The sequence below is a fragment of the Sus scrofa genome, chromosome 1 (assembly GCF_054392235.1).
Source record: "Sus scrofa isolate SSC_HxYL_T2T_F1_AM1 chromosome 1, Sscrofa_HxYL_maternal_Yorkshire_Landrace_v2.0, whole genome shotgun sequence".
NCBI lineage: Eukaryota > Metazoa > Chordata > Mammalia > Artiodactyla > Suidae > Sus > Sus scrofa.
The window spans coordinates 128456539-128480298 of record NC_139383.1 but is presented as its reverse complement, the minus strand read 5'-3'; the positions used below and the strand labels follow the sequence as shown (position 1 = coordinate 128480298).

The window sequence follows — 23760 nt, the reverse complement described above, 5'->3', positions numbered from 1 at the left end:
CAAAAATTGCAAATATATCAATAAAAATTAAGTGGATCAATTTATTTTTGTGTGTATTTCACAAGTATAATTTTGGAAGGGCTATCTGACAAATTTCAGCGTTAACTGCCAAATCTATAGACATGTTCAACAAAAGAATGCATTTACTCATGGCCCTTTTAATACAGGTGAGTGTCCTATTGCACTACATTAAGAGATGCAGTTAACAGATTTGAGGGCATATCAAAGAACTTAGATTTTTCTTTCAAACGCTTCTGATAAGTAACATAATACAAATATAATTATTGGTTCACATGACCATCAGTGATTTGCAAAATAAAACCCATAGGACTACCTACTTTTAAAGGCAGAAATTAGTTAAACAGTATTAAAATCAGTGTTTTTACCCTTAGATTAACAATCCCAGAATGAGCCTTAATTCCAATTTTACAAGGTGTAGTGTGGTGTCGGGGCAAAAGGGATATGGGGGATGACTGGCAGTGCATGCTGAATTGCAGAGTGAGACAGTGGCTCAAATTTGTTACTATCCAGATTAGGACAGTGCTTTAGAAAATTTAAAATGGATCCTGAACTGTGGTATCTCAGGAACAATATTAAAGGGTTGGTAAATCATCAGCCCTAAATACCATTGGGAACTTAAGGAATAAGCAGGGATGCTGGGGGAGGGCATAAGTGAAGGTGAAAAAGATGAGGTGAAAAAGGAAAATGAAAAATGAAAGAAATGTGTCTGAATTAGGGGGAATGTGAAAAGGCCACCACAGAAACTGCTTTAGTTGCCACCCATCCATGCTCTTCCTATAGGCTACCTGCTCCTGGATCACCAAACACCAAGTTTAGAGCACAATTTAAGTAGAGATTATGTTTCAGCATTGATAAACCTTCACTAATTTGGACTGAGAAAGAATACATGTTTGATTTAGTAAAAAGTATCAACAAATATTCAGAGGTATGTTTTGTTACATCAAGTAAAAAAACGCAACAAACCCCAAGTGAAATAACAAGACCTTGATGAATAGTTAAGACTTATTTTTAGATGAGTAGCACAAGAAAAACCTGTAAATAAACTTCAAACATGCTCCTTCCAGGTCATCAAAGCAATCCAGCAATCCCTACTATTCCAACATGCCAATAACTATAAATCGTTTTAGTCAGATGTAGCCTTTAAAAATGAAATGTTTCTGCTAAAGAGATTCTAAAATAAACTCCTTTATGTATCTGACCATAATAAAACATGTAAATAAGCCTAGAAAAAAAATGTTTCTCAAAATTACTATCAAATAAGGGCTAATGGACATGAAACAGGTAATTTCACACTTTAGCTATCCTCAACTTCAGTTTACTCCAGCATTAATTTATAATAAAAAAGACAATGATTAAAATTGGCCATTTCTCAAACCACAATTCTCAAATAATAGAAATGTTTAAGCTCATCCAGTCAATCTTCATTCAAAAAATGGTGAAACAGCCTGCAAATATGACTTCAATAAACTGAGATTTTGAAGCAGAACAAAAATAAGAAAAATGTAAAACCTGGAGTTCCTGTCGAGGCACAGAAACAAATCTGACTAGAAAACATGAGATAGGTTTGATCCTTGTCCTTGCTCAGTGGGTTAAGAATCCGGCGTTGGCATTAACTGTGGTGAAGGTCGCAGTCGTGGCTTGGATCTGGCGTTGCTGTGGCTGTGGTGTAGACTGGCAACTGTAACTCTGATTAGACCTCTAGCCTGGAAAACCTCCATATGCCATGGGTGAAGCCCTAAAAAGCCAAAAGAAAAAAGAAAAAAAAGGAAAATGTAAAATGCCTATCCCAAGCACCAATAATGGAAGCTAAGCAATTACACCTACATGTTATACCTATGGCTAAATGGCAGGTCTTTCCTGATCAAAGATCCTGAGATTTTAACCACTGTGACATTACAGAAGGCAGGTTGGTTTAAAGAGGAAATTTGCCTTTAGTAAAAAGACAATCAACATTTTATTTTGGGCACTTAGTATTTCACAGATCCTCAACAAGTTTTGAGGTAGGTTAAATATTACATCATATTTTACAAACTAAAACTCAGGCAGAGATTACATCACTTCTTGCAAAACACTGTAGGAGTCCTACCATAATCAAGAATAACATGGTTTGATCTTTCACATTAATCATCTGAATTTATTTTTTTTTTTTTTTTTTTTTTTTTTTTTTTGTCTTTTGTCTTTTTGCTGTTGTTGTTGTTGTTGTTGCTATTTCTTGGGCCGCTCCCGCGGCATATGGAGGTTCCCAGGCTAGGGGTCTAATCGGAGCTGTAGCCACCTGCCTACGCCAGAGCCACAGCAACGCGGGATCCGAGCCGCGTCTGCAACCTACACCACAGCTCACGGCAACGCCGGATCGTTAACCCACTGAGCAAGGGCAGGGACCGAACCCGCAACCTCATGGTTCCTAGTCGGATTCGTTAACCACTGCGCCACGACGGGAACTCCTAATCATCTGAATTTAATGGTGATAGCTTGCAAACTGTCATTAAAGAAATTTGACTTTGGGTATTTCCTAAGTCAATTGTATAATGATTAAATATACTTTAGACTAACGAACTTACTCCCATTACAAATGTATTTATATATAACTAATCCATTTTATAATAACAAATTAACATTACTGATTTTGTTTTCTACCTTTCGGGATGGGTGGAGCAGGAAGATATTCAGCAAGCTTTTCTCAGAGTGTTAGGCAGCCTTTAAGTGCAGGTGCAATGCTCAAGGCACCCCCTAGTTATTTGGGGGCATAGAAAATCAGGTATACAAATGGAGCCAAGATTCAGAAAAGATGTCTAGATCTAAAAGAGGGGAGGCCCTGCACAAATCAAAGATGAAGAAAAAAGTACTATCATCTCAGGTTACGGATCCTCATCATCAGGCTACAGCATCACAACTTATGGAAAGGGCTCCTACAAGAGTAGTAAATCTGTCCCAGTAATGTCTGCTAATTACTAAGTTCTTACTAACTAGATGAACCACAAGTAAAATTAAATTATATTTTATTAAATGTCATGTATAGAGGCAAAATAACTAAATAATGAATATGTTCCACCTATCATGTAAATTACTCTGTCACAAGCCTAATCCACTCAGCTCATTATAATTACTTAAAATTCAGCTCATCCTGACATAGGTTCCTGGGCCAGTCTTCTCAAGTATTTGTTTCATTATGAAGTTCCTTTTATTTAAACAATTGTCAAATATTAGTAATAATATAGGATTAAGAGTGGTTAATTAACAGCTGAGAAATTGTAAGGAATATATCATTACTGTGTTAGAAAATACAGCACTCAGCAAATTTCAACAGTAAAGATATAGACGCCCCTATGCTCTGAATAGACTGAATAGCACAGCCCAACAAAATGTGAATCAAAGAAGCATGAAAAAAAGAAGGAAGGGGCCACAGGAGGCAAAGTATTTTATTCTAGTGTCCCCAAAATTGACTACGCAAATAAAGTTTCTACATTTAAAAAGTTTATATAAATTACATGAATTGTAATTTTCATAAAGGTCAAAAGAAATGTTCTGCATAGGACAAAAGATATGCTTAAGCAACATATCGTATTTGCACAAGGCCACCGAATGTGATGGATATTAATAATGAATCAAAAAGCTAAAGTCTATGGCAGAATGAGCAAAGATTTCAGTTTGGTAGTCCATAACCCAAAGATTGCAAACTATTCTTACTATACAAAAGCTCTAATGACATACAGTTTTGTGTAGGAACTCTTGTGCTTCTGGTTGGCACATCATCTACTTTTTTTTTTTTGGCTGTGCCCATGGCAGCTGGAAGTTCCAAGACCAGGAACTGAACCCGAGCCACTGCAGTGACAATGTCGGATCCTTAACCTGCTGCACCACAGGACTCCCTTCATCTACTTTTTAATATGTAAAATTAATACAGACATTTGTGAGAGGTTGTGCAAAATATTGTATTTACAAAAATGGCACACAAGTGAATTCAACAGTCGATGCACATGCACACTTCATTCACATCTTCAACAACAAAAGGTCTTCTAACACTACAGAACTGAGTAAGAATGCTAGCTTCAACAGCAGCTGTTAAGCTTGAGAATCACGTAAGTTACACCAGAATGGGCAAATATTGCCCAAGTAAAATTCTATTGTTAAAGCTGTAACAGATTTAAGGCCATTCAAGTTCAAGCAAAGGATACAAATCTTTTGGAGCCCCATCTATTTGTGTTTGAAATATGTGACCTTCTTCTAACTTGTGGTCTTAAACGTCTGTTTTACAAAATCCAAAAGGAAAATACAGAAGAAATCATACTACAGAGGTTATATTAAATAGAGTAACATACAAAGCTATACTTCAGATGAATTAAAGCCAAAACATTAAAACTGTAAAACTTGCTTGTTACTTGTTGGAACCAGCCTTACACTAAGAGTTAAGTAATATATACAATTATTTTCAAGTAGATTACTTTATGTTGCTCTAACATGTTCTTCTCATCAGTGCACTGTTAAACTAATCAAAACTCTACACATGTATATTCCTTTACAATAGTAGCACACACTACCGCTACCTGCAAAGCCGTCACTCTAAAATGACTTAGTGAATGAAAAGAAATAAAAAGCAGAGAAGTAACATATTAAGGAGAAGTAATGGGAATTAGAAGATTCATGCAGTTCAGCTCTTTTAATCAGCCAGCTAGCTTGCTAGCAACAAGAGATGGTTTCCGCTGAGGAAGGTCCTGTGGAGTGGGAATGTGGTCACCAGTGACCTCTGTCTTATCCGGGGCTGCAGTAGGAAGTTGCTTGTTCTTCATTTTTGCTTTAGCCATGTTATAATCCCCAGAATCAAAATATTTTTGCTACAGGAAAGAAAAAAAAAAAAAACAAAACACACAAGTTAGACTAGAGTTTAAAAGCTTTCATATGCAATTACACTGGTTTAAGATGTAGATGTGGGAGTTCCCGTCGTGGAGCAGTGGTCGTGGAGCAGTGGTTAACGAATCCGACTAGGAACCATGAGGTTGCGGGTTTGGTCCCTGCCCTTGCTCAGTGGGTTAACGATCCCGCGTTGCTGTGAGCTGTGGTGTAGGTTGCAGACGCGGCTCGGATCCGCGTTGCTGTGGCTCTGGCATGGGCCAGTGGCTACAGCTCCGATTAGACCCCTAGCCTGGGAACCTCCATATGCCGCGGGAGCAGGCCAAGAAATAGCTAAAAAGGCCAAAAAAAAAAAAAAAAAAAGATGTAGATGTGACCCTGTAATGTCAGTTAAGTCTTTTATTAGAAATTAAATTACCACTAAAATACACATCCCTACCCTGCACCACCATTTTTCACCTAAGACACATTTTTAAGTACAATTGCTTTTTTAGTTGGAAAGATTAACAAGGTAACAACCACATACTTTATCACTAAAACAAATTGTGGAGCTAAAGATCAGCCTTATATAGATATCTACACGAGCTAATCTGTTTCAGAGTAAAAACAGATGAATTTGCCTGAGTTCCACTTCCACCTCTCATGTCTAGTCTACCTTTACTGAGTGCAGGCTCTACTACACATGAGGCACTGTGTGAATTATAGAGGTACAGATAGACAACATCCAAGTAAATCCATTATTGTACTATTTTAAGTATACAAATGCTATAGTTACTCAAAGAAGGGGAACCTAACCTCTGCCTATAGTGCAGGCCAGAGAGAACAATCCAGATATAAGATGAGAGCCTTGACAAAGGACAAAAGGGAAAAAATGTATTTTCTTCAGGGATACTTCAAGTGGTTCAATCAAGTAGCCAGGAATTTACAACCTAGTTTAAGATTGTTGAGTGGCCTGGGAAAAGGTCTGACTGGCTGCCTCCCTTCAGGGACTATTCTTTGATAAGCATTTGGCCGAAAGCCAAAAGATCTAGTTAGAAAGTGCTTTTAATGTGTCATTATACATGTAACACATTGAGTAGGAAACTTGGACCAGGCCTTTCTCCCTGTTTTGTTTTGTTTTGTTTTTTAGGAGCTCAGCTTTTCATTATTGAATGTGTTATAGAAGTTCCTTTCTCCACATTTTAAAATCAGTGTAGTGGAAAAAAATCTCAGAACCTTCTGACATACTGTATTATATTAGAGAGCTACTGCTGAAGCTTAGTAGCCTCTAAAAGAGAAAGCGGCCTGCCAAATTTTTTAGAGTCAAAAGCACTAAGTGAGAAATTCAACACACAGTGCAAATTTTAGGCAGATTTTCTCCAATGTAATAAAGTCAGTTTCTAATGATACCTATTTTATAGCAACCAAAGGTTCATCATAAGGGGATCTGACTTAACTACAGATTAGGCTACTTTACTTGCAGAAAGGAATTAAATTTAGTTAGTGGGACTAGAGAAAAACCAATGCTTAATAATTACAACTGCTCTAGGGAGAGGAATGAACTAGATTAATGTTTCTCATATTAGAAAAGAAACAGTTCAAAAAGGCAATATTACGTGTCTTTAATAACTCTTAAATTGTGGGGTTTTAAGTGAAAAAAATTTAAAAACTAACAAACACATTCTGCATCATCTAGATGACTCTCTTGTAAAGTGCTTCTCCCACCTCAATTTAAGGGCCACACTTACATCAGTATTCACAATTGCACTGACACTAATTGATCATCAAAGTGACAGTATTTAATTTTAAGGTCATGTTTCTTGAAACTGGGCCCTCAGTTTTCTTGGGACTTCACAAATATGAAAAAATATGGGCCAGACTGCAGCTTGATATCCCACCACATATTATATTGTTAAAAACCTAAAAATAGGTATCCAAATAAATAACAAGTGCAACCAAACAGAAAGGGATCTAATATAAAAGGATATCTAACCAACCCTCCCAAATTAAGAAGAAACTGTTTAAAGATACTAACAAAATTTGCCAGTTTGCTGTTACAACAGAAAACTAAACCCCGTGATGCAGAAATTTTTAAAAAATCAAACTCTTTCAACATTGTAAGAAATTATATAGCTGAATATAAGACTTCATTTCCCCAATATAGAAGTGTTTTATCATTGACATTTGGGTAGAACAGAATTCTTCAAGAGTTCCTTTCTCAAATTCTATATAATTATTTCTTGATTCGAGTGACAATTTTTTAAAATTTCTTTTTTTCTTCTCTTTTTTCAAGTGGTATTTTTCTTATTGACAGCTATTTACATCTATAAGACCAACTCTAAGATACAATGTATATAAATTCTAACTTGAAGATACTAAAAAGTCATAAATAGTTGAAGCTAAAGAAAAATGAGACAACAGCCCAAACATTGAATTAGCAAAGGAAAAAAATTTTCCTAAACACTAATAATCAGTCAAATCCCAAATCCAAATAATTAAAGATTATGTAATTTATTTCATAGTAAAACCACTCCTGATGGGACCATTTAGAAATGAGACTTGGTACAACATGGTAATTACAGTTTAGAATACTGGATTGTATATTTGAAAACCGCTATGAGAATAGAGTCTTAAAGTACTCACCATAACAAGAAAATGGCAATCATGCAAGGTAAAAAATGTGCTAGCTAACCTTATTATGGTAAGCATTTAGCAATGTGTACATGTAACAAATCATCACACCCAACACTCTTAAACTTACATAATATGTCAATTTTAACTCAATAAAGCTAGAAAAAAAATCCTTTTGCAATTTGATTTGAGAAAATAATCTATGTAACTATAGCCAATGTATACACATATAAATGCACACATAAGCACACACACACACACATCTGGTGATAAGGCACAGAACTATATACAGAGACACTCATTCCATCCACTTCAACCTCTATAGGCACACTGAGTTCTTAGGGCTTAAGCATTTGAAGATTATACATAAGAACTTACCCCTTTCTGCAATCGTTTTCTTAAGAAATCTGAACCTCCAGGCTTTTGTCCCAGATGAGGATACCTCGCTTTTAATTTTGCTTCTTCAGCTTTCTCTGGACTAGTCACTTTATCTTCCATTTCCTAAAATAATTTTATATTAATCACTTTAAAATTATAATTCAGTTATTTTAGATAATTCCACCTTTTAAATATCTGGACTCTGACTTTAGTTGTCGAATGCCAAAAAATGCAGCATCTGACTAAGAAATCAAGCACAGAGGCTTTTAAGACATCTCTGCCTTGTTTTTCAAATGATCCATGTGATAGCTCTATTATAGCTATGATGCATGTGTAACACCCCACACACTGGATAAAAATATCAAGAGCTCAGCTCTGAAGTCTTGCTTGCCATTACTTTCCAGTCATGTATGATACATTTATAGTTAGTCACCTTCTATGGAACGCATCAGCTCTTTGCCTATATTTAGAGAACCATCATAAATTAATACTGTTAAAAATAAGAAATCTTTCTGACCTCCTGTTAACTTACCATCATATTTTCCTTGAATAACTAAATGAAGACCTTTTTATTTTTAAAGGAGAGGAATATTATCTTCATCCATCTTTACATCTGTATTTTACTGCCTAATTTCTCCCTATATTTAATAACGAACACTGTTCATGCCAAAGATTCTATTCTTTAATGTATCAAAAACATGCTTTCTGACCAAGGCCTGTCACTATCCTAAGCCCATTTACTTTTATTTTTTTATTTTTGTTTTGTTTTGTTTTTGTTTTTTGGTAGAAATGAATATTACAACTTACTACATCTTCATGATTACAGGTATTACAGGGCAGTGTGGGTAAACAAGGCAAATAAAGCAAACTTTTCTTCCTCCATTTAACCAGATGCAGCATTTTGGCATTTTTGATACACAGGTTGACTTAATACACAGATTTACAGATTTAAGTTGAAAGCTGTCAAGAGCAAAGCTTTGCAATTTAGGATCTCCCTCCATAGCTTCTCCAAGCATCTTAATTCCTGAACCATACCTTGGGCTCTGAAAATGGTGTTCACAGCAGCATTCTTGAAGCTTTCACATCTTAATAGGAGATCTGACACCTCTTATTAAGGCAGGGAACTGTTAAAAGCTGGCTTCTTTGATAACCCAGCCCACCAGCAATCTTCAGTTAAATTACTATACCAAAAATAAAACTGCTGAGAACCCTTTCCAGAGCATCAGCTCCCTGAGAGAAAAGAGATTATAACCAATTGCTTCCATGAAAAATTACCCCAGTACGGTGTACATATATAAAGTCCTTTACAGCCTAACTCAAGAGATAAGGCAACCATGATCGTCCAGACAATCTTAACTACATTTACATACAAGATATATTTAAAACTGATCCCAGACAGGTATTGCAACCATAATCCCAAATAATCCCATCATTTAGCACATGAGTTCCTGGTGAGATGCCAAAGCCAGAAATCTAAACAAAGAGTGATGATTCATCATCTTTTACAAGTGAAAGAAAAATATCAGGAAGGAAACTCCTCCCTCCTAAACTCATCAAATAGATCTCCTATCTTCACCACTTTAATTGACACAATCCAGGGTCTTCAATTTCCTGATTTGAGGAGTCCATTTTCAAGGTGACTGTCAAGGTCAAGAAGAGCTTTCAGGCTTTTCTTTGCCATGGCCCATGAACTCCAGTCCTTCAATGGGAATTTCCTTCTCCTTTATTGCTTTCTGAACACATTGCTGGTAGCATTTGAAGAGGTCAGTGCATGGGTCGTACTCGCACTTCATGTCAGTGCAACTCTCCCCTACGTTGTTCAAGGCGCGGGGCAACAGCGGCGATCTACTTTTAAAACCAGTCTTGATGGAGTCTACTTTCTTCCCAAGAGTGGTATTTTTATAAGGAAGCAGTGTTTATCACTTCATGCAAAGTAGTGCAGAATCAAGAAAAACAGAGCTGCCTAAAGAAGGGAGGCTTGGAAATGGCAAGGCATATTTTCTACCTAATGGACTCATTTCTGCAGAGAGCTCAGCAAAAATCACATACCTCTGCATAACTAAATTCTTTCTGATTACTTATGATAGGCAAAAAGCAGAAATGTTATCTATAAATGCCAAGTCTACTGCTATTATACAGCACCAAGTAATAACTGGAACTGAAGAAACAACTTCAGATAATTTTTGCGTATATCTTCTTCAAAAGTGTGTTCATATATGTTTTATAATTAACTTTATTTACCTTATGGATTGTTAACCTTTTATCTTGAACATCTTCCTTTTGTGTTATAATGTCTTCTCATTTTTTGCCTTGGAGGATTTTGAGAATAAAGCTGCTTCTGTCAAATACACTTTTCTATGGGGCTTCTTTTATGTGTATTCTCCCTTCTACTTCAGATGTCCTACTATCCTCTTTTAATGCTGCATTTCCATGTCTCTATATATTTCAATTTTCATCTTTTTTTTTTTGGTCTATTTTGGCATTTCTTGGGCCACTCCTGCGGCATATGGAGGTTCCCAGGCTAGGGGTCGAATCGGAGCTGTAGCCGCCGCCGGCCTACACCACAGCCACAGCAACTCGGGATCCGAGCTGTGTCTACAACCTACACCACAGCTCACGGCAACGCCAGATCCTTAACCCATTGAGTAAGGCCAGGGATTGAACCCGCAACCTCGTGGTTCCTAGTCACATTCGTTAACCACTGCGCCACGATGGGAACTCCTCAATTTTCACCTTTTTTACAGTGGTCACATCATTTTCTCACTTGATGTATAAGAAATTCAACTATGTATGCTCAGCCAAAGAGAGATTCTAAATAGTATCAGTGATTCTGCCAGTCATTCCATTCAAAAAGGGTATGCCCTCAGGAGGGGTCAAATGTCAGGTGTGTGCTGCAAATTCATCACATGGTGGTCTCAATCCCTGACTATGTACCTTTCAGAGTGTAAGTATAAACAGTATGATAAACATATTGCTTATCATTCCAGTGTTTAAAAACTCAGCCCCGGGAGTTCCCATTGTGGCGCAGTGGTTAACGAGTCCGACTAGGAACCATGAGGTTGCGGGTTCGGTCCCTGCCCTTGCTCAGTGGGTTAAGGATCCGGCGTTGCCGTGAGCTGTGGTGTAGGTCACAGACGCGGCTCGGATCCCGCGTTGCTGTTGCTGTGGTGTAGGCCGGCAGCTACAGCTCCAATTGGACCCCTAGCCTGGGAACTTCCATGTGCCTCGGGAAGCGGCCCTAGAAAAGGCAAAAAGACAAAAAAAAAAAGAAAAATAAATAAAGAAAAAAAAAATAACTCAGCCCCTACAACACAAGTCAACTATCTTAGCTGGTAATCAACTGCAGATTAGCCCAGCCATCTATTCTAACTAGACAAAAAAGTGACTACTACCTCACCTGCCAAGAATTGATAGGACAATCTCCATAGGAATCATGACTTCAGTGGGATTTTTCAAGCGTGATTTTAGTTATATGTGATTTTTGCCTTACTAATTTTAGAAGCTAACCACTTTATAAGATATGACTACAGTGTAGAAAAGCTAAAAAAATAATGTAAATTTTCCAGTTGTCTAAGTGGGCTGGGTCACCACAGCAGCTGTTCTTCCCTACCATACCCCCAGGGTATCTGTAATGCTATAATTGAAAAGTGGAATTGGGAGGGGTCTACTCTTGGGTTCCCCTGTACAGCTATTTTTTAAATTTGCTGATGTTAAACTTGGACATTGGTTGAAAAGGAATTCAATCTGATTACAGCCTCTCAGCTCCAGTACCTTCAAATTAAAGGATCTTAACAAAGTCCTACATTTCCACTAAGACCATCCAGCTTTCTTGGGGCTGGGAAGAGAACCCTCCATTTCTTTGTTTGACTTGAATGATCAGTTCTTTGTATCTAAGATTCACTCCTTAAAATCTCTAGTATGGGTTAGTAACTTTCACTAGTTCTACTATTTCTGCAGGTTTCCCCTATTTTTATTATTTATCTATTTATTTCTTTATTTAGGGCCACACCCACAGCATATGGAGGTTCCCAGGCCAGGGGGAAAATCAGAGCTGCAGCTGCCAGCCTACACCACAATCATGGCAACTCGGGATCAGAGCTGCGTCTGCGACCTACACCACAGCTCAGAGCAACACCGGATCGTTAACCCACTGAGCAAGGCCAGGGATCAAACCCTCGTCTTCACAGGTGCTAGTTGGGTTCACTAACTGCTGAGCCACGATGGGAACTCCATCCCCTATATTATGCATTTTATATATGAGGGGAAAAGTTGTACACAACACACCATCTTATCTTATTCCCTTATTTTCTTAATAAGGAATGTATTCATGCTTATATTTATATATAATATCCAATTAAATCAAACAGTTCAATTTTTTTTTGGTCACACTTGTGGCATGCATAATTTCCAGGGCCAGGGATCAAGCCTGTGCTACAGTGGGAACCAGAACAACAAGCAGTGACACCAGAACCTTAACCTGTTAGGCCGTCAGGGAACTCTGAATTGAAACTCAATTAATTGAACTCAATTAAATTGAAACAGTTTACTATGGAAAAATATTTTGGGCAAAGAAGCACCTACAGCTGAAAATATCATTTAGATTTACAATAAATTTATAATGTGTCCTAGAAAGACAAATTAATTCTTTAACTTTCTTGCCAAATACATAGCACAATGGCAAGTTCCTGTTAGTTGCAACTTTTAATTAGATTTAGAATTTCAGCTGCATTTAACATCAAAAGGGGAAAAAATATAACTAAGGCTGCATTTTTAAAATGTAGTCAATACCATTAAGACATCTACTGTACTTTTAATGGATCATAAAAAACATTCTTAGGGTGAATTAACCTTCAACAAAGGAAGCAAGAATATAAAATGTGAAAAAGTCTCTTCAGCAAGTGGTGCTGGGAAAACTGGATAGCTGCATGTAGATCAATGAAACTAGAACACACCCTCATTCTACATAAAAATAAACTCAAGATGGCTTAAAGACTTAAACTTATTAAGACAAACACCATCAAACTCCTAGAAGAGAACATAGGCAAAACATTCTCTGATATCAACCATACAAATGTTTTCTTAGGTCAGTCTTCCAAAGCAGAAGAAGATAAAAATAAATCAATGGCACCTAATCAAACTGGCACAGCAAAGGAAACCATTAAAAAAAAAAAAAAAGACAATTTAAGGAATGGGAGAAAATAGTTGCAAATGATGCAACTGACAAGAGCTTAATCTCCAAAATATACAAACAACCCACACAACTCAACAGAAACACACACACACTATTGAAAAAGAGGCAGAAGACTTAAATAGACATTTCTCCAAAGACATACAGATGACCAACAGGCACATGAAAAGATGCTCAATATCACTAATTATTAGAGAAATGCAAATCAAGGTACCACCTCACACCAGTCAGACTGTCTACAAATAACAACGCTGGAGAGGGTGTGGAGGAAAGGGAATCCTCCTACAATACTGTTGGTGGGAACGTAAATTGGTACAACCACTATGGAAAAAACAGTATGGAGGTACCTCAGAAAACTAAATATAGAACTAATATACAATCCAGCAATCCCACTCCTGGGCATATATCCAGACAAAGCATTCAATGAAAAAGATACATGCACCCCTCTGTTCATATTGCAGCACTGTTCACAATAGCCTTTGACCCTATAAGAATGACCACTATTCTGAGCACAGCATCCTCTCATGTAGCTGCTACAATAACCCTTGATCATGTGTTTAATACCCTTCTGCAGGAGCTCACAGGAGCTACTTTTGTCTGCACATTATTGGTGGCATCATCAGAAACAGAGTGGATTCTTTCTCCCATATTTTTTAATCTGGTGTCAGCGCCATTAGCAGAACCTTATAGGAATTCACTCTGGGAAATGTACTTTTAGGCTTCTAACTGTAGTGATTCAGAGAAATGTTTAGAGAAGGATAAATGTGAGCTGAATGTCTATGGAACACAGTCTACCACCCAATGAGTTGTTAATACTCCACAAGCAAATTTGTACTGGTATTAAAACGTTGGTGGACATCCAGGCTTTTGAGCTTATAGGGTCAAAGGCCTTTTGCAATTTCTCACCTCTGGAAACAAAATTTCCCCCTTTAGCTATCTATCCTTTTTAATAATTTATAACCTACAACAACAACAACAACAACAACAATAACAACAACAAAAGAGACAAAAAAAAAAAAAAAAAAGGAGTTCCCGTCGTGGCGCAGTGGTTAACGAATCCGACTAGGAACCATGAGGTTGCGGGTTCGGTCCCTGCCCTTGCTCAGTGGGTTAACGATCCGGCGTTGCCGTGAGCTGTGGTGTAGGTTGCAGACGCGGCTCGGATCCCGCGTTGCTGTGGCTCTGGCGTAGGCCAGTGGCTACAGCTCCGATTCAACCCCTAGCCTGGGAACCTCCATATGCCGCGGGAGCGGCCCAAGAAATAGCAACAACAACAACAACAACAACAATAACAACAACAAAAGAGACAAAAAAAAAAAAAAAAAAAATTTATAACCTAGTCCCCCAAATCCTACCCCTTTCTGTTTGAAATTATCCAAAGTGCTGATTCTCCAGAACAGGACACTAACTAATAAAATCAGATAAAATAAGGAGTTCCCATCGTGGCGCAGTGGTTAGTGAATCCGACTAGGAACCATAAGGTTGCGGGTTCGGTCCCTGCCCTTGCTCAGTGGGTTAAGGATCCGGTGTTGCTGTGAGCTGTGGTGTAGGTTGCAGACGCGGCTCAGATCCCACGTTGCTGTGGCTCTGGCGTAGGCCAGTGACTACAGCTCTGATTCGACCCCTAGCCTGGGAACCTCCATATGCCACTAGTGCGGCCCTAAAAAGACAAAAAGGCAAAAAAAATAAAAAATAGAAAATAAAATAAAATTTTATTTTTAAATTAAAGAAATAGCAAAAAAAAAAAGACAAAAAAAAATCAGATAAAATAAGCAATTTACCCCTATAGTCAATAAAAAAATACAAAGGAAGACACAAAATTTGGTGTGACTGCATATTTCTGATCATCCTTCAAAGGACTTCTTTTTTTTTTTTTTTTTGTCTCTTTGCCATTTCTTGGGCTGCTCCCACGGCATATGGAGGTTACCAGGTTAGGGATCTAATCAGAGCTGCAGCCACCGGCCCATGCCAGAGCCACAGCAATGCGGGATCGGAGCCGCGTCTGCAACCTACACCACAGCTCACAACGCCAGATCCTTAACCCACTGAGCAAGGCCAGGGATCAAACCCGCAACCTCAGCTCAGATCCCATGTTGCTGTGGCTGTGGGACAGGCCAGCAGCTGAAGCTCCAAATCGACCGCTAGCCTGGGAACCTCCATATGCTGCGGATGCAGCCCTGAAAAGATTAAAAAAAAAACCCTCAAATCTAGTTTCAAAACTTAACTCTCCAAGAAGCTTTTGTGTTACATAGAAATTTTATTTACTTTTTAGATATAGATGCTGGCTTCATTTAGCTAAATGGTTTCTAGGCTGATAATACCTTTGGGAAGAGGGGAGAAGTATCATTAGAATTTTGGACCTTTTACTCTAGGTTACCCATTAGGAAAGCAGAAACCCAGGATATCACAACAGAGACATATGCTTATGATGTACAACCTCCCCAACCACGAAACCCAAAAACTCAGAAACAATATTTTAAATGATAGTTATTCTCTTGACAAGTAACATATGCCCCCAAATAATCTTTGTTGTATAATCTACAATCAGCAAATGGCCTAATATTTATTAATGTGAGGCACTTGCATTTTTGAGAACTATTCTATTTAAATATATTAGCTATCCTTACTGTAAGTAGGTGGGATATAAGGTATAAAAACACACACACACACACACACACAGATGATATGCAAATAATTAAGGATTATTTCATAGTCTGTCATAGACTTGACAGTAAGTCTGAATGATTGCTACCACTTTTTGGCCTTCAGTAGGGAAGTTATACAGCAATACCAGCAATACAAAAATCTGACTACTCTAAGAAACCTCCTCTATTTGCTCAGCAACACGTTCACTGATGCATTGATTGATGAATATGTAGAAAAGAGTAACAAAAGCCAACAAATCCTTTGGGATATTGTCAGGAAGGTACTGCTATCAACCTCTATGGAAAAATTCTATAGTACTATTAAGTCCTTGTTGTTTGCCCAGCGTCTGGCATTTAATGTATATTCAATAAAAGTCTGCTGAATGAACAAATATATTCCAACTGTTTTTTTAAAAGTTCAGAAAAAACATTTGATAGCTTCACCATCAGCTGATCCTTGAAGTATTTTTTGTTACAGCAGACACAAGTACAGGAATAGAAGTTGTTAAGTATTAGAGTATTGCTCAATGAGAGGCAACTCTAAAACACTATAGTACAGGAAACTGCTGAGATAGCAAAAAGAGACATTTTAAAACTTTTCTGAAGTTTATCTCTAGATTCCTAAGAATCAATAGCTGCACAGAAACCAGACTACTAAATTGTACTCCAAAATGAAAATATCATGAGCTTTTTGGTTACCAAAGGTACTGTTAAAACAATCCTAGGAAATGCCAATGTTAACTGCAATTTTTTTAAAAACTGGGAAAATGGGAAACCATTTTTTATTCACTTTTTTTTCTTTTGTCTTTTTTAGGGCCACACCAGCAGCATATGGAGGTTCCCTGGCTATGGTCAAATCCCAAGCTGTAGGTGCTGGCCTACACCACAGCCATAATGCAGGATCCCAGTGGAGTCTTCAACCTACACCACAGCTTACTGGCAACGGGGGATCCTCAACCCACTGAGTAAGGCCAGGGATAGAATCTACATCCTCAAGGATACTAGTCAGATTGGTTTCCTCTGAACCTTGATGGGAACTCCCCTACTCATTCTTTACTGATGACATAATGAAGTAATTTAAATAACAGTTCTCTTCCTCTTCTACTACTCACAAAAGCACCAAGCCTATCTTCTAAACTGACAAAAATATTTACGTTGAGAGCTCTACTTGAGTTAGCCTCTCCCAAGACAACTTACTAACTTAATTTGATGAATCTTATAATAAAATCTCTAGAAAACCTTTTTCTGGCAGAGAAAAAATGCCTGTCTGCTTATGTCTCTCACTAGTGTCTTATCTTAATAAATCTATTTCTTGCCTATCACTTTATCTCTTGCTAAATTCCTTCTGTATGGAGAAATGAAGAACCTGAACTTCAGTGAGTCCAGACACAAGATGAGCCTCTCTTTCCAGTACGGCGCCACGGTAAGGAGGCCTGATGGAAACCAGGTCTGATGAATTTAGCAGGGTTGGCTGGTATCTTCAAGAAAGCTCTCAGGGAGTTCCCTCGTAGCTCCTGTTAAAGAGTCTTTCCTTGTTAATGCTTTGGCTGAGAACTAGAAGCCTCAACAATTGGAAGGTGTTAAAGAAACATTCTTTATTCCAGAAAGAAGATCATTAGACCACTGAACACCAGCTTTGAAAACAATGCAAGCTTGCTTCTACCTTGATCCTTATCTTCAGCTCCATTTTTCACACCCAAAAATATAAACCCACCTCCCAGTCTCTCCTAAAGGGAGCAGTCTTTAAGAGGTTAGCCTGCTCTAACCCTCCTTTGCCTGGCAAAGCAATAAAGCTATTTTTTTCTCTTCACGCTCCCCCAAAAGAAAACCTGTTTCTAAGATCTTTTTTTAAAAAAAAACTAAGACACTATACATACAAAACTAAATATATATAACTATATATATGTATGTGTGTTTATACACACACACACACACACACACACACACACACACACACACACACACACATATAAACATCCCATACTTTTATTCAGACTTAATAAGGGTCTAAGCTAAGGTTTTTAAGTTATTATCATGGACCACCTTTCTCTTTTTAAAAAGTTCAGTACTAGGAGTTCCCATCGTGGCGCAGTGGTTAACAAATCCAACTAGGACTAGGAACCATGAGGTTGCGGGTTCAATCCCTGGCCTTGCTCAGTGCGTTGAGGATCCGGCGTTGCTGTGAGCTGTGGTGTAGGTTGCAGATGCGGCTCGGATCCCGCGTTGCTGTGGCTCTGGCGTCTACATTTCCAATAAGACCCCTACCTGGGAACCTCCATATGCCGTGGGAGCAGCCCTAGAAAAGGCAAAAAGATAAAAAATAAATACAAACAAAAATAAAAAGTTCTGTACTAGCATTGCCATTTTTACCAAAATAGTGCTTTGGGAGTTCCCACTGTGGCTCAACAGTTAACGAACCCGACTAGCATCCATGAGGACACAGGTTCAATCCCTGGCCTTATTCAGTGGGTTAAGGATCCAGAGTTGCCGTGAGCCGTGGTTTAGGTCACAGATGTTGCTCATATCTGGCATTGCTGTGGCTCTGGTGTAGGCTGGCAGCTGTAGCTCCGAATGGACCCCTAGCCTGGAAACCTCCATATGCTAAAAAAAAATTAGTGCTTTGGCAATGGATTCAACCTACAAGTTTGGAGTAAAATTTATTCAACCAACATTTTCTGAATAATGCCAGGTACTATGTTAGATGCCATGAGAGAAAACATAAACAAAGGAGGTTTGTTGCTTAAGATGCTCACAGTGAAAACAGAACTATGTGTTTTGAGTCTTCCCAGGATCAGAATGCATGCATGTCTCAGCTTAGTGTTATTCAAAGTGGATGATGGATCCATGAGGTCTCTGTTAAAATGCTGTTTTTAATTCAGTGATAGTTTAAAAGAAAAACATAAGTATATTCTAGGGCATCTGAATTGCCATGTTATATCTAAACAGTGCTGTGGTACTTCTGCGCCTCTGAGCTCTCATTCATGACGATTAAGACAGGAGCACGACTCCGTTTATCCAGGATAAAAAGAAAAGAACAGAGCTGAATTTCAAATGTAAATGATGTACCTAAGATGCTAGAGTTAAATGACCAGAGGGTTCACTCTTAAAATGGGAGAACTAGGAGTTCCGGTGGTGGCTCAGTGATAAAGAACCCGACCAAGATCCATAAGGACACAAGTTCAATCCCCGGCCTCACTCAGTAGGTTAAGGATCCAGCACTGCTGTGAGCTGTGGTGAATGTTGCAGGCACCGCTTAGACCTGGCGTTGCTGTGGCGTAGCCTGGCAGCCACAGGTCTGATTAAATCCATAGCCTGGAACTTCCACATGCCCTGGGTGTGGCCCTAAAAGGACAAAAAAGTAAAAAATTAAAAAATTAAAAAATAAAAGGGAGAACTGAGTCATCATATGGCCTAGGGGAGTGTTAACTTGCTATACTCAAAAAGCTCTTGCACTTTAAAAATTGCTACTGTATTCTCAATACATTGGAAATCTAGTTTCAGCAAAATACCATGCCATAGTTTGTTTTTTTTGCTTTTTAGAGCGGCACTGCCACACATGGAAGTTCCCAGGATAGGGGTCGAGTCAGAGCCATAGCTGTTGGCCAATGCCACAGCCCAAGCCACAACAACTCCAGATCCAGGCGGTGTCTGCGACCTATACAGCAGCTCATGGATCCTGAACCCACTGAGCAAGGCTAGGGATCAAACCCACACCCTCATGGATAATAGTCAGATCTGCTGCACCACAATGGGAACTCCCAAATTAAAAAATTTAGACTGTTTTTTGTTTGTATTTAGTTTGATTTAGTTTTATGAGTTTAGGGTTTTGTTTTGTTTTGTTTGGCCATGCCTGCAGGAAGTTCCCAGAAGGGATCAAACCAGTGCCACGACACTGACAATGCCAGATCCTTAATCTACTAATCCACTAGGGAACTCCAGTTTGTTTTAATTTTAGAGTGGTCTAAGAAATAGGAGTTCATACTTATTTTTACATTGGCAATATCTAATAAAAAATTGTGGGCCTATACAGTTTTAAGGGTGCACACTAGGTAAATATAAACAGTGACTTAGCTCTTACTCCATTCTGGGCTCATCTCTTAACCTTACCTTTTCAGAGGCAATAGGCTAATGCACCATAAAACTATAAAAACATTTTAGCTGAATATTATGGCTTTAACTGAAAGGTCAATTGGGTACAGAGACAATAATCTAATTTTTTTTAGGTCATCTAACTATTCTTCCAAACAGAAGAAAACAGGTGATTTGGCCCACAGGAACAGAGAAGTGACTGTGCACATTTTCCTCATGTTTAGGGATGGGTATCTATGCTACAGGCATTTAACACCTACAGCCAATCCTTAATTCAAGAAGGGACATAATATTACTAACTCACTGTGGTATTGATGACAGCAGCCTTAAAATCAAAGTACTTGAAATAAATTTTTAATGTAGACACTCAGAGAAAACACTCCAGATAGACTTCATCTTGAGAAATAAAGTATTAGGCTGTCCCTAGTGAAAGCATTTACAATGCAGAAGTCAAGACTCTATGCTTTGGCAACATACTAACAAACCTTGTAAGGAAAAGTTACATAGCACATTATTGTACATCAGAAGTGAAAACTGAGATCCATTTTAGTGTTTAGGACAAGACACCACAGACCTGAATTTGTTGTTTTTCCTGGGTTCCTAAATCCTAAGGTATAATGAACCCTATGATAAATACTTTATAATACATAATACTTATTAGTTATGCCTGTAATCCTTAAATTACACACACGCACACACACACACACACTGCCCCCAAAGTTCGCTTTTCAGCAAAGTGCAAAAGATATCCAACATAGCTTCTATGGAATATTTCCAAATAATGTAGTGACTTGGCCTACTATTTATGCTATTGCTTTTTTCTCCAGAAACTTTACAAGTAATATCCTAATAGAACCATTCAATTCAGGAAAAGTTAACATGGTAAAGAACACATGGAGTGGATTTAGACCACTAACCAAATTTCCAGCCTAGTTAAGAACATGGGTGTAACCTTAACCAGAAACCCTTACAAAATCCAAGTATCAGAACAAATCTTATTTATGATAATAATTCTGATTCTTTAAGAAAGTGGACTACTACATATAAAGTGAATAACAAGGACCTACTGTATAACACAGGTAACTCTACTCAATATTCTATAATAACCTATACGGGTAAAGAATCTGAAAAATAATGGACATATAGATATGTATAGCCGATTCACTTTGCTATACACCTGAAACACAACATTGTAAATCAACTATAAATTAAAATTTCATTAAATTTCAGTAAAATTTCATTAAAAAATTTTTTTAAAGTGTTGGTGGTGAGTTCACCATAAACAATTTAGGAAAGACGATACAATGGACCTTTGGAGACCAGCCCCAAGTACCCAGGAAGGCAGGGCAGCAGAAATAATTACGGTGGAAGAGAACACTAGCCTAGACAATTATAAAGCCTTTATATTCGTAATATGACTCATGCTGATCCGTGGCCTATCTCCTTACATCAGCAAGTTATTATAAGTGAGTTTACAGTATGTTCCGCTGTCTCCACGAAAGACATGAACGGTTAGTAAAAAAAATTTTTAATTTCAACCTTTCGATTTTTTTTCCAAGTACCATAATGAGAACAGCTGTGGCTCACATTTCTGAGCACACGCTGCTCCAAAGCTCTAAGTTCCTCACCTCATTCAAGCCTCAAAACGACCCTATCAAACAAGGGCTATTTTTCTTACTTTACAAACGAAAGGGCTGAGGCCAGAAGAGCTTAGCAGCTGACCAGGGCTACACCGCCAACAATGAAAGACTGGACATGAAATTCCAACCCAGGTCTAACTCAGCGCCCAAACACGAGGTACCGCCTCAGGAGTTAAGAGCACGAAGACAATACAAGTAGTTGGAGAGTTAGTTCTTGGAGTAAAAAATAAGGTTCCTGACCCAAGTGCAGGCCGGAAAAACCTGGGCGCAGCGTTAAGGACCGAGTCCCGGGTGCTCACATTCAGTGGAGGGATTAAGGAAAAATGGGACACACCCCAGGAGAAAGGCACATTTCAGCCAGGACAAGGAGAACATTCCAACTCGCACCACGTCGGCGCTAACTACCAAAGCTCCTGCGGGCGCCGGGGCCGGGCGTGTCTGACCTTCCCAGACACGGGGGGTGGGCACACCGGCCGCGCCCCTCCGCTCATGGTCGGAGCAGGCCGCCGCCAGACCCGCCCTGGACATCGACCGCCTTGGGCCTTCTGGGCCCCAGGGTCCGCTCCCCGCGCACACTCACCTTCTGCTCCTCCGCGGAGGCTGCCTCGGGGACTTCCGCGGACATCCTGCTCCCTCTGCGGACGAGACACCGGGAAAAGAAGTGATTACCGGGTGGCCGAGGCCGCCCGGCCGCTGCGCCGCCTCAGGCCCGCCGGCCCCGTTCCCCAAGCGCCCACCCGGGCAGCCTCCGCCCGCAAAAATGGCCGCCACCTTATGACGACACGCAGCCCGGCTGCGCCTGCCGGGCAGCCACTGCGGCCCGCCACCCCGCCGCCCCGCCGCCCCTCCGCCCCTCCCGCACCGCTCCGGTGCCTACCTTACCCCGCTTCTCCGGCTCTGCGACTCCCAAGCACTTCCTTCTTTCCTTCAAAGGTCGCGGCTCGCGCCTCACCTCACTTCCGCCCGCCAACTGCTTCCAGGGAGTTGTAGTTCTTAAGTGGAGCCGCTTCTCACCGCCTTTGCCTGCCAGCTCTGTCTTTGGACTCCAGCTTTCCCGAACTAGTCTAGTACCGTTCTCCTCCTCGCTTTCCCGTTGCGGCTACACAGACTTTCTTCTGGGCGGCCCAAAGCTTTGTGCTCCCCAAGTCTCTCCCCACTCCGCTTCGCTTATTTAACCTTCTTTATCTTTCACATCCCCAGTCCTACGTCATCGTCTCAGGCGGTTCCTGAGCCCCTTTTCTAAGTAATACCCATCTTTTAAGTGTTCTCACATCTCTGTATAGTTCCTCAACAATCCACAGTGTTATCTATCATTAGACAGTATTTGTTGTGACTACTTTATTGATGTCACTTTTCCTGTCCGATAAGCCACCTTGGAACAGGGACCTCGTCCATATTTACTTATATTTTGTTCCAAGAGCCCAGCAATTCCTAACCAGTCAATAAATATCTGATGAAGGAATTCAGCTTCCATTCATTTGTCAACTCTCCGGGGTCCACTCCCACAACGTTACTGAAACGGCTGGCACCAGACTCTTCCAATGACTTTCTCAATTGCCAAATCCGTTGGCTTCACATTTAATCGTTATTCTGTTTGTCCTGTGAATAGCTACTGGCAATACATGGTGGTTCCAATTAAGTATATCTCAGAAACTTGGAGAAACTTGGATTGCCCTCTAAGAGTTAAACTAGTAAAAAGCAACAGATAGTGTGGATGCAATTCTGGGGAAATTTGGAAACCATCAAAATTCAACCAGGGTGTCCTGGGTAGAATCTCAGTCAGGAAGAATTGCAACTTAGAAAACAAAAAGTGCACTCCTTTTGGAGAAGGAAAAGAAGGCATTTGTCAGGCAACAAAATATTTAAAATACAAGAGTTCAAGAGACTGAGACTCTTTGACCAGGATATCCTTTCAGAGTGACTTAGGCTGGGCAGCAGAGAAATTTTTATAAGACCAATTAAATATTTGTTCTCATTTCATACAAAGTAACCTACTGAAAATTTGCCTTTCCTTTATGCAAACCTGCAGGGAGAAAGGAGAATGCCCTAGATAGACTAACTGAAGCATCTAACAGGTTTTTTTTGTTTTTTGTTTTGTCTTTTTTTAGGGCCGCACCCAAAGCATATGGAGGTTCCCAGGCTGGGGTTGAATCAGAGCTGCAGCTGCTGGCCTATGCCACAGCAACATGGGATCCAGGCCTCATCTGCAACCTATACCACAGCTCACGGCAACTCCCAATCCATAACCCACTGAGCAAGGCAGGGATCGATCCTGTGTCCTCATGGATGCTAGTCAGATTCGTTTCCACTGAGCCACAATGGGAACTCCCTAACAGTTTTA

The 23760-nt window shown here is 39.4% G+C and overlaps 1 protein-coding gene across 4 annotated transcripts; it reads right to left on the bottom strand.

The window, feature by feature from the left end:
• Positions 1-1951: 1951 nt before the first annotated feature.
• Positions 1952-22348, bottom strand: ARPP19 (cAMP regulated phosphoprotein 19). Of its 4 annotated transcripts, none has more exons than XM_005659588.4 (4): positions 22297-22348; positions 22000-22054; positions 7858-7980; positions 1952-4853 (listed from the first exon to the last, which is right to left on the bottom strand). In XM_005659588.4, exons 2-4 carry the CDS (start codon positions 22042-22044, stop codon positions 4683-4685), a joined length of 339 nt encoding a protein of 112 aa, XP_005659645.1. In that variant the 5' UTR covers positions 22045-22054; positions 22297-22348; the 3' UTR covers positions 1952-4682.
• Between the last annotated feature and the right edge of the window lie 1412 nt (positions 22349-23760).

Excerpts from the sequence above, each read along its gene's own strand:
- ARPP19 (XM_005659588.4), bottom strand. The coding sequence starts at position 22,044 with ATGTCCGCGGAAGTCCCCGAGGCAGCCTCCGCGGAGGAGCAGAAG. Across the intron at positions 7,981-21,999 it reads CCTCCGCGGAGGAGCAGAAG|GAAATGGAAGATAAAGTGAC; the intron begins GTGAGTGTGCGC and ends AAATTATTTTAG. Across the intron at positions 4,854-7,857 it reads GAAAACGATTGCAGAAAGGG|CAAAAATATTTTGATTCTGG; the intron begins GTAAGTTCTTAT and ends TCTTTCCTGTAG.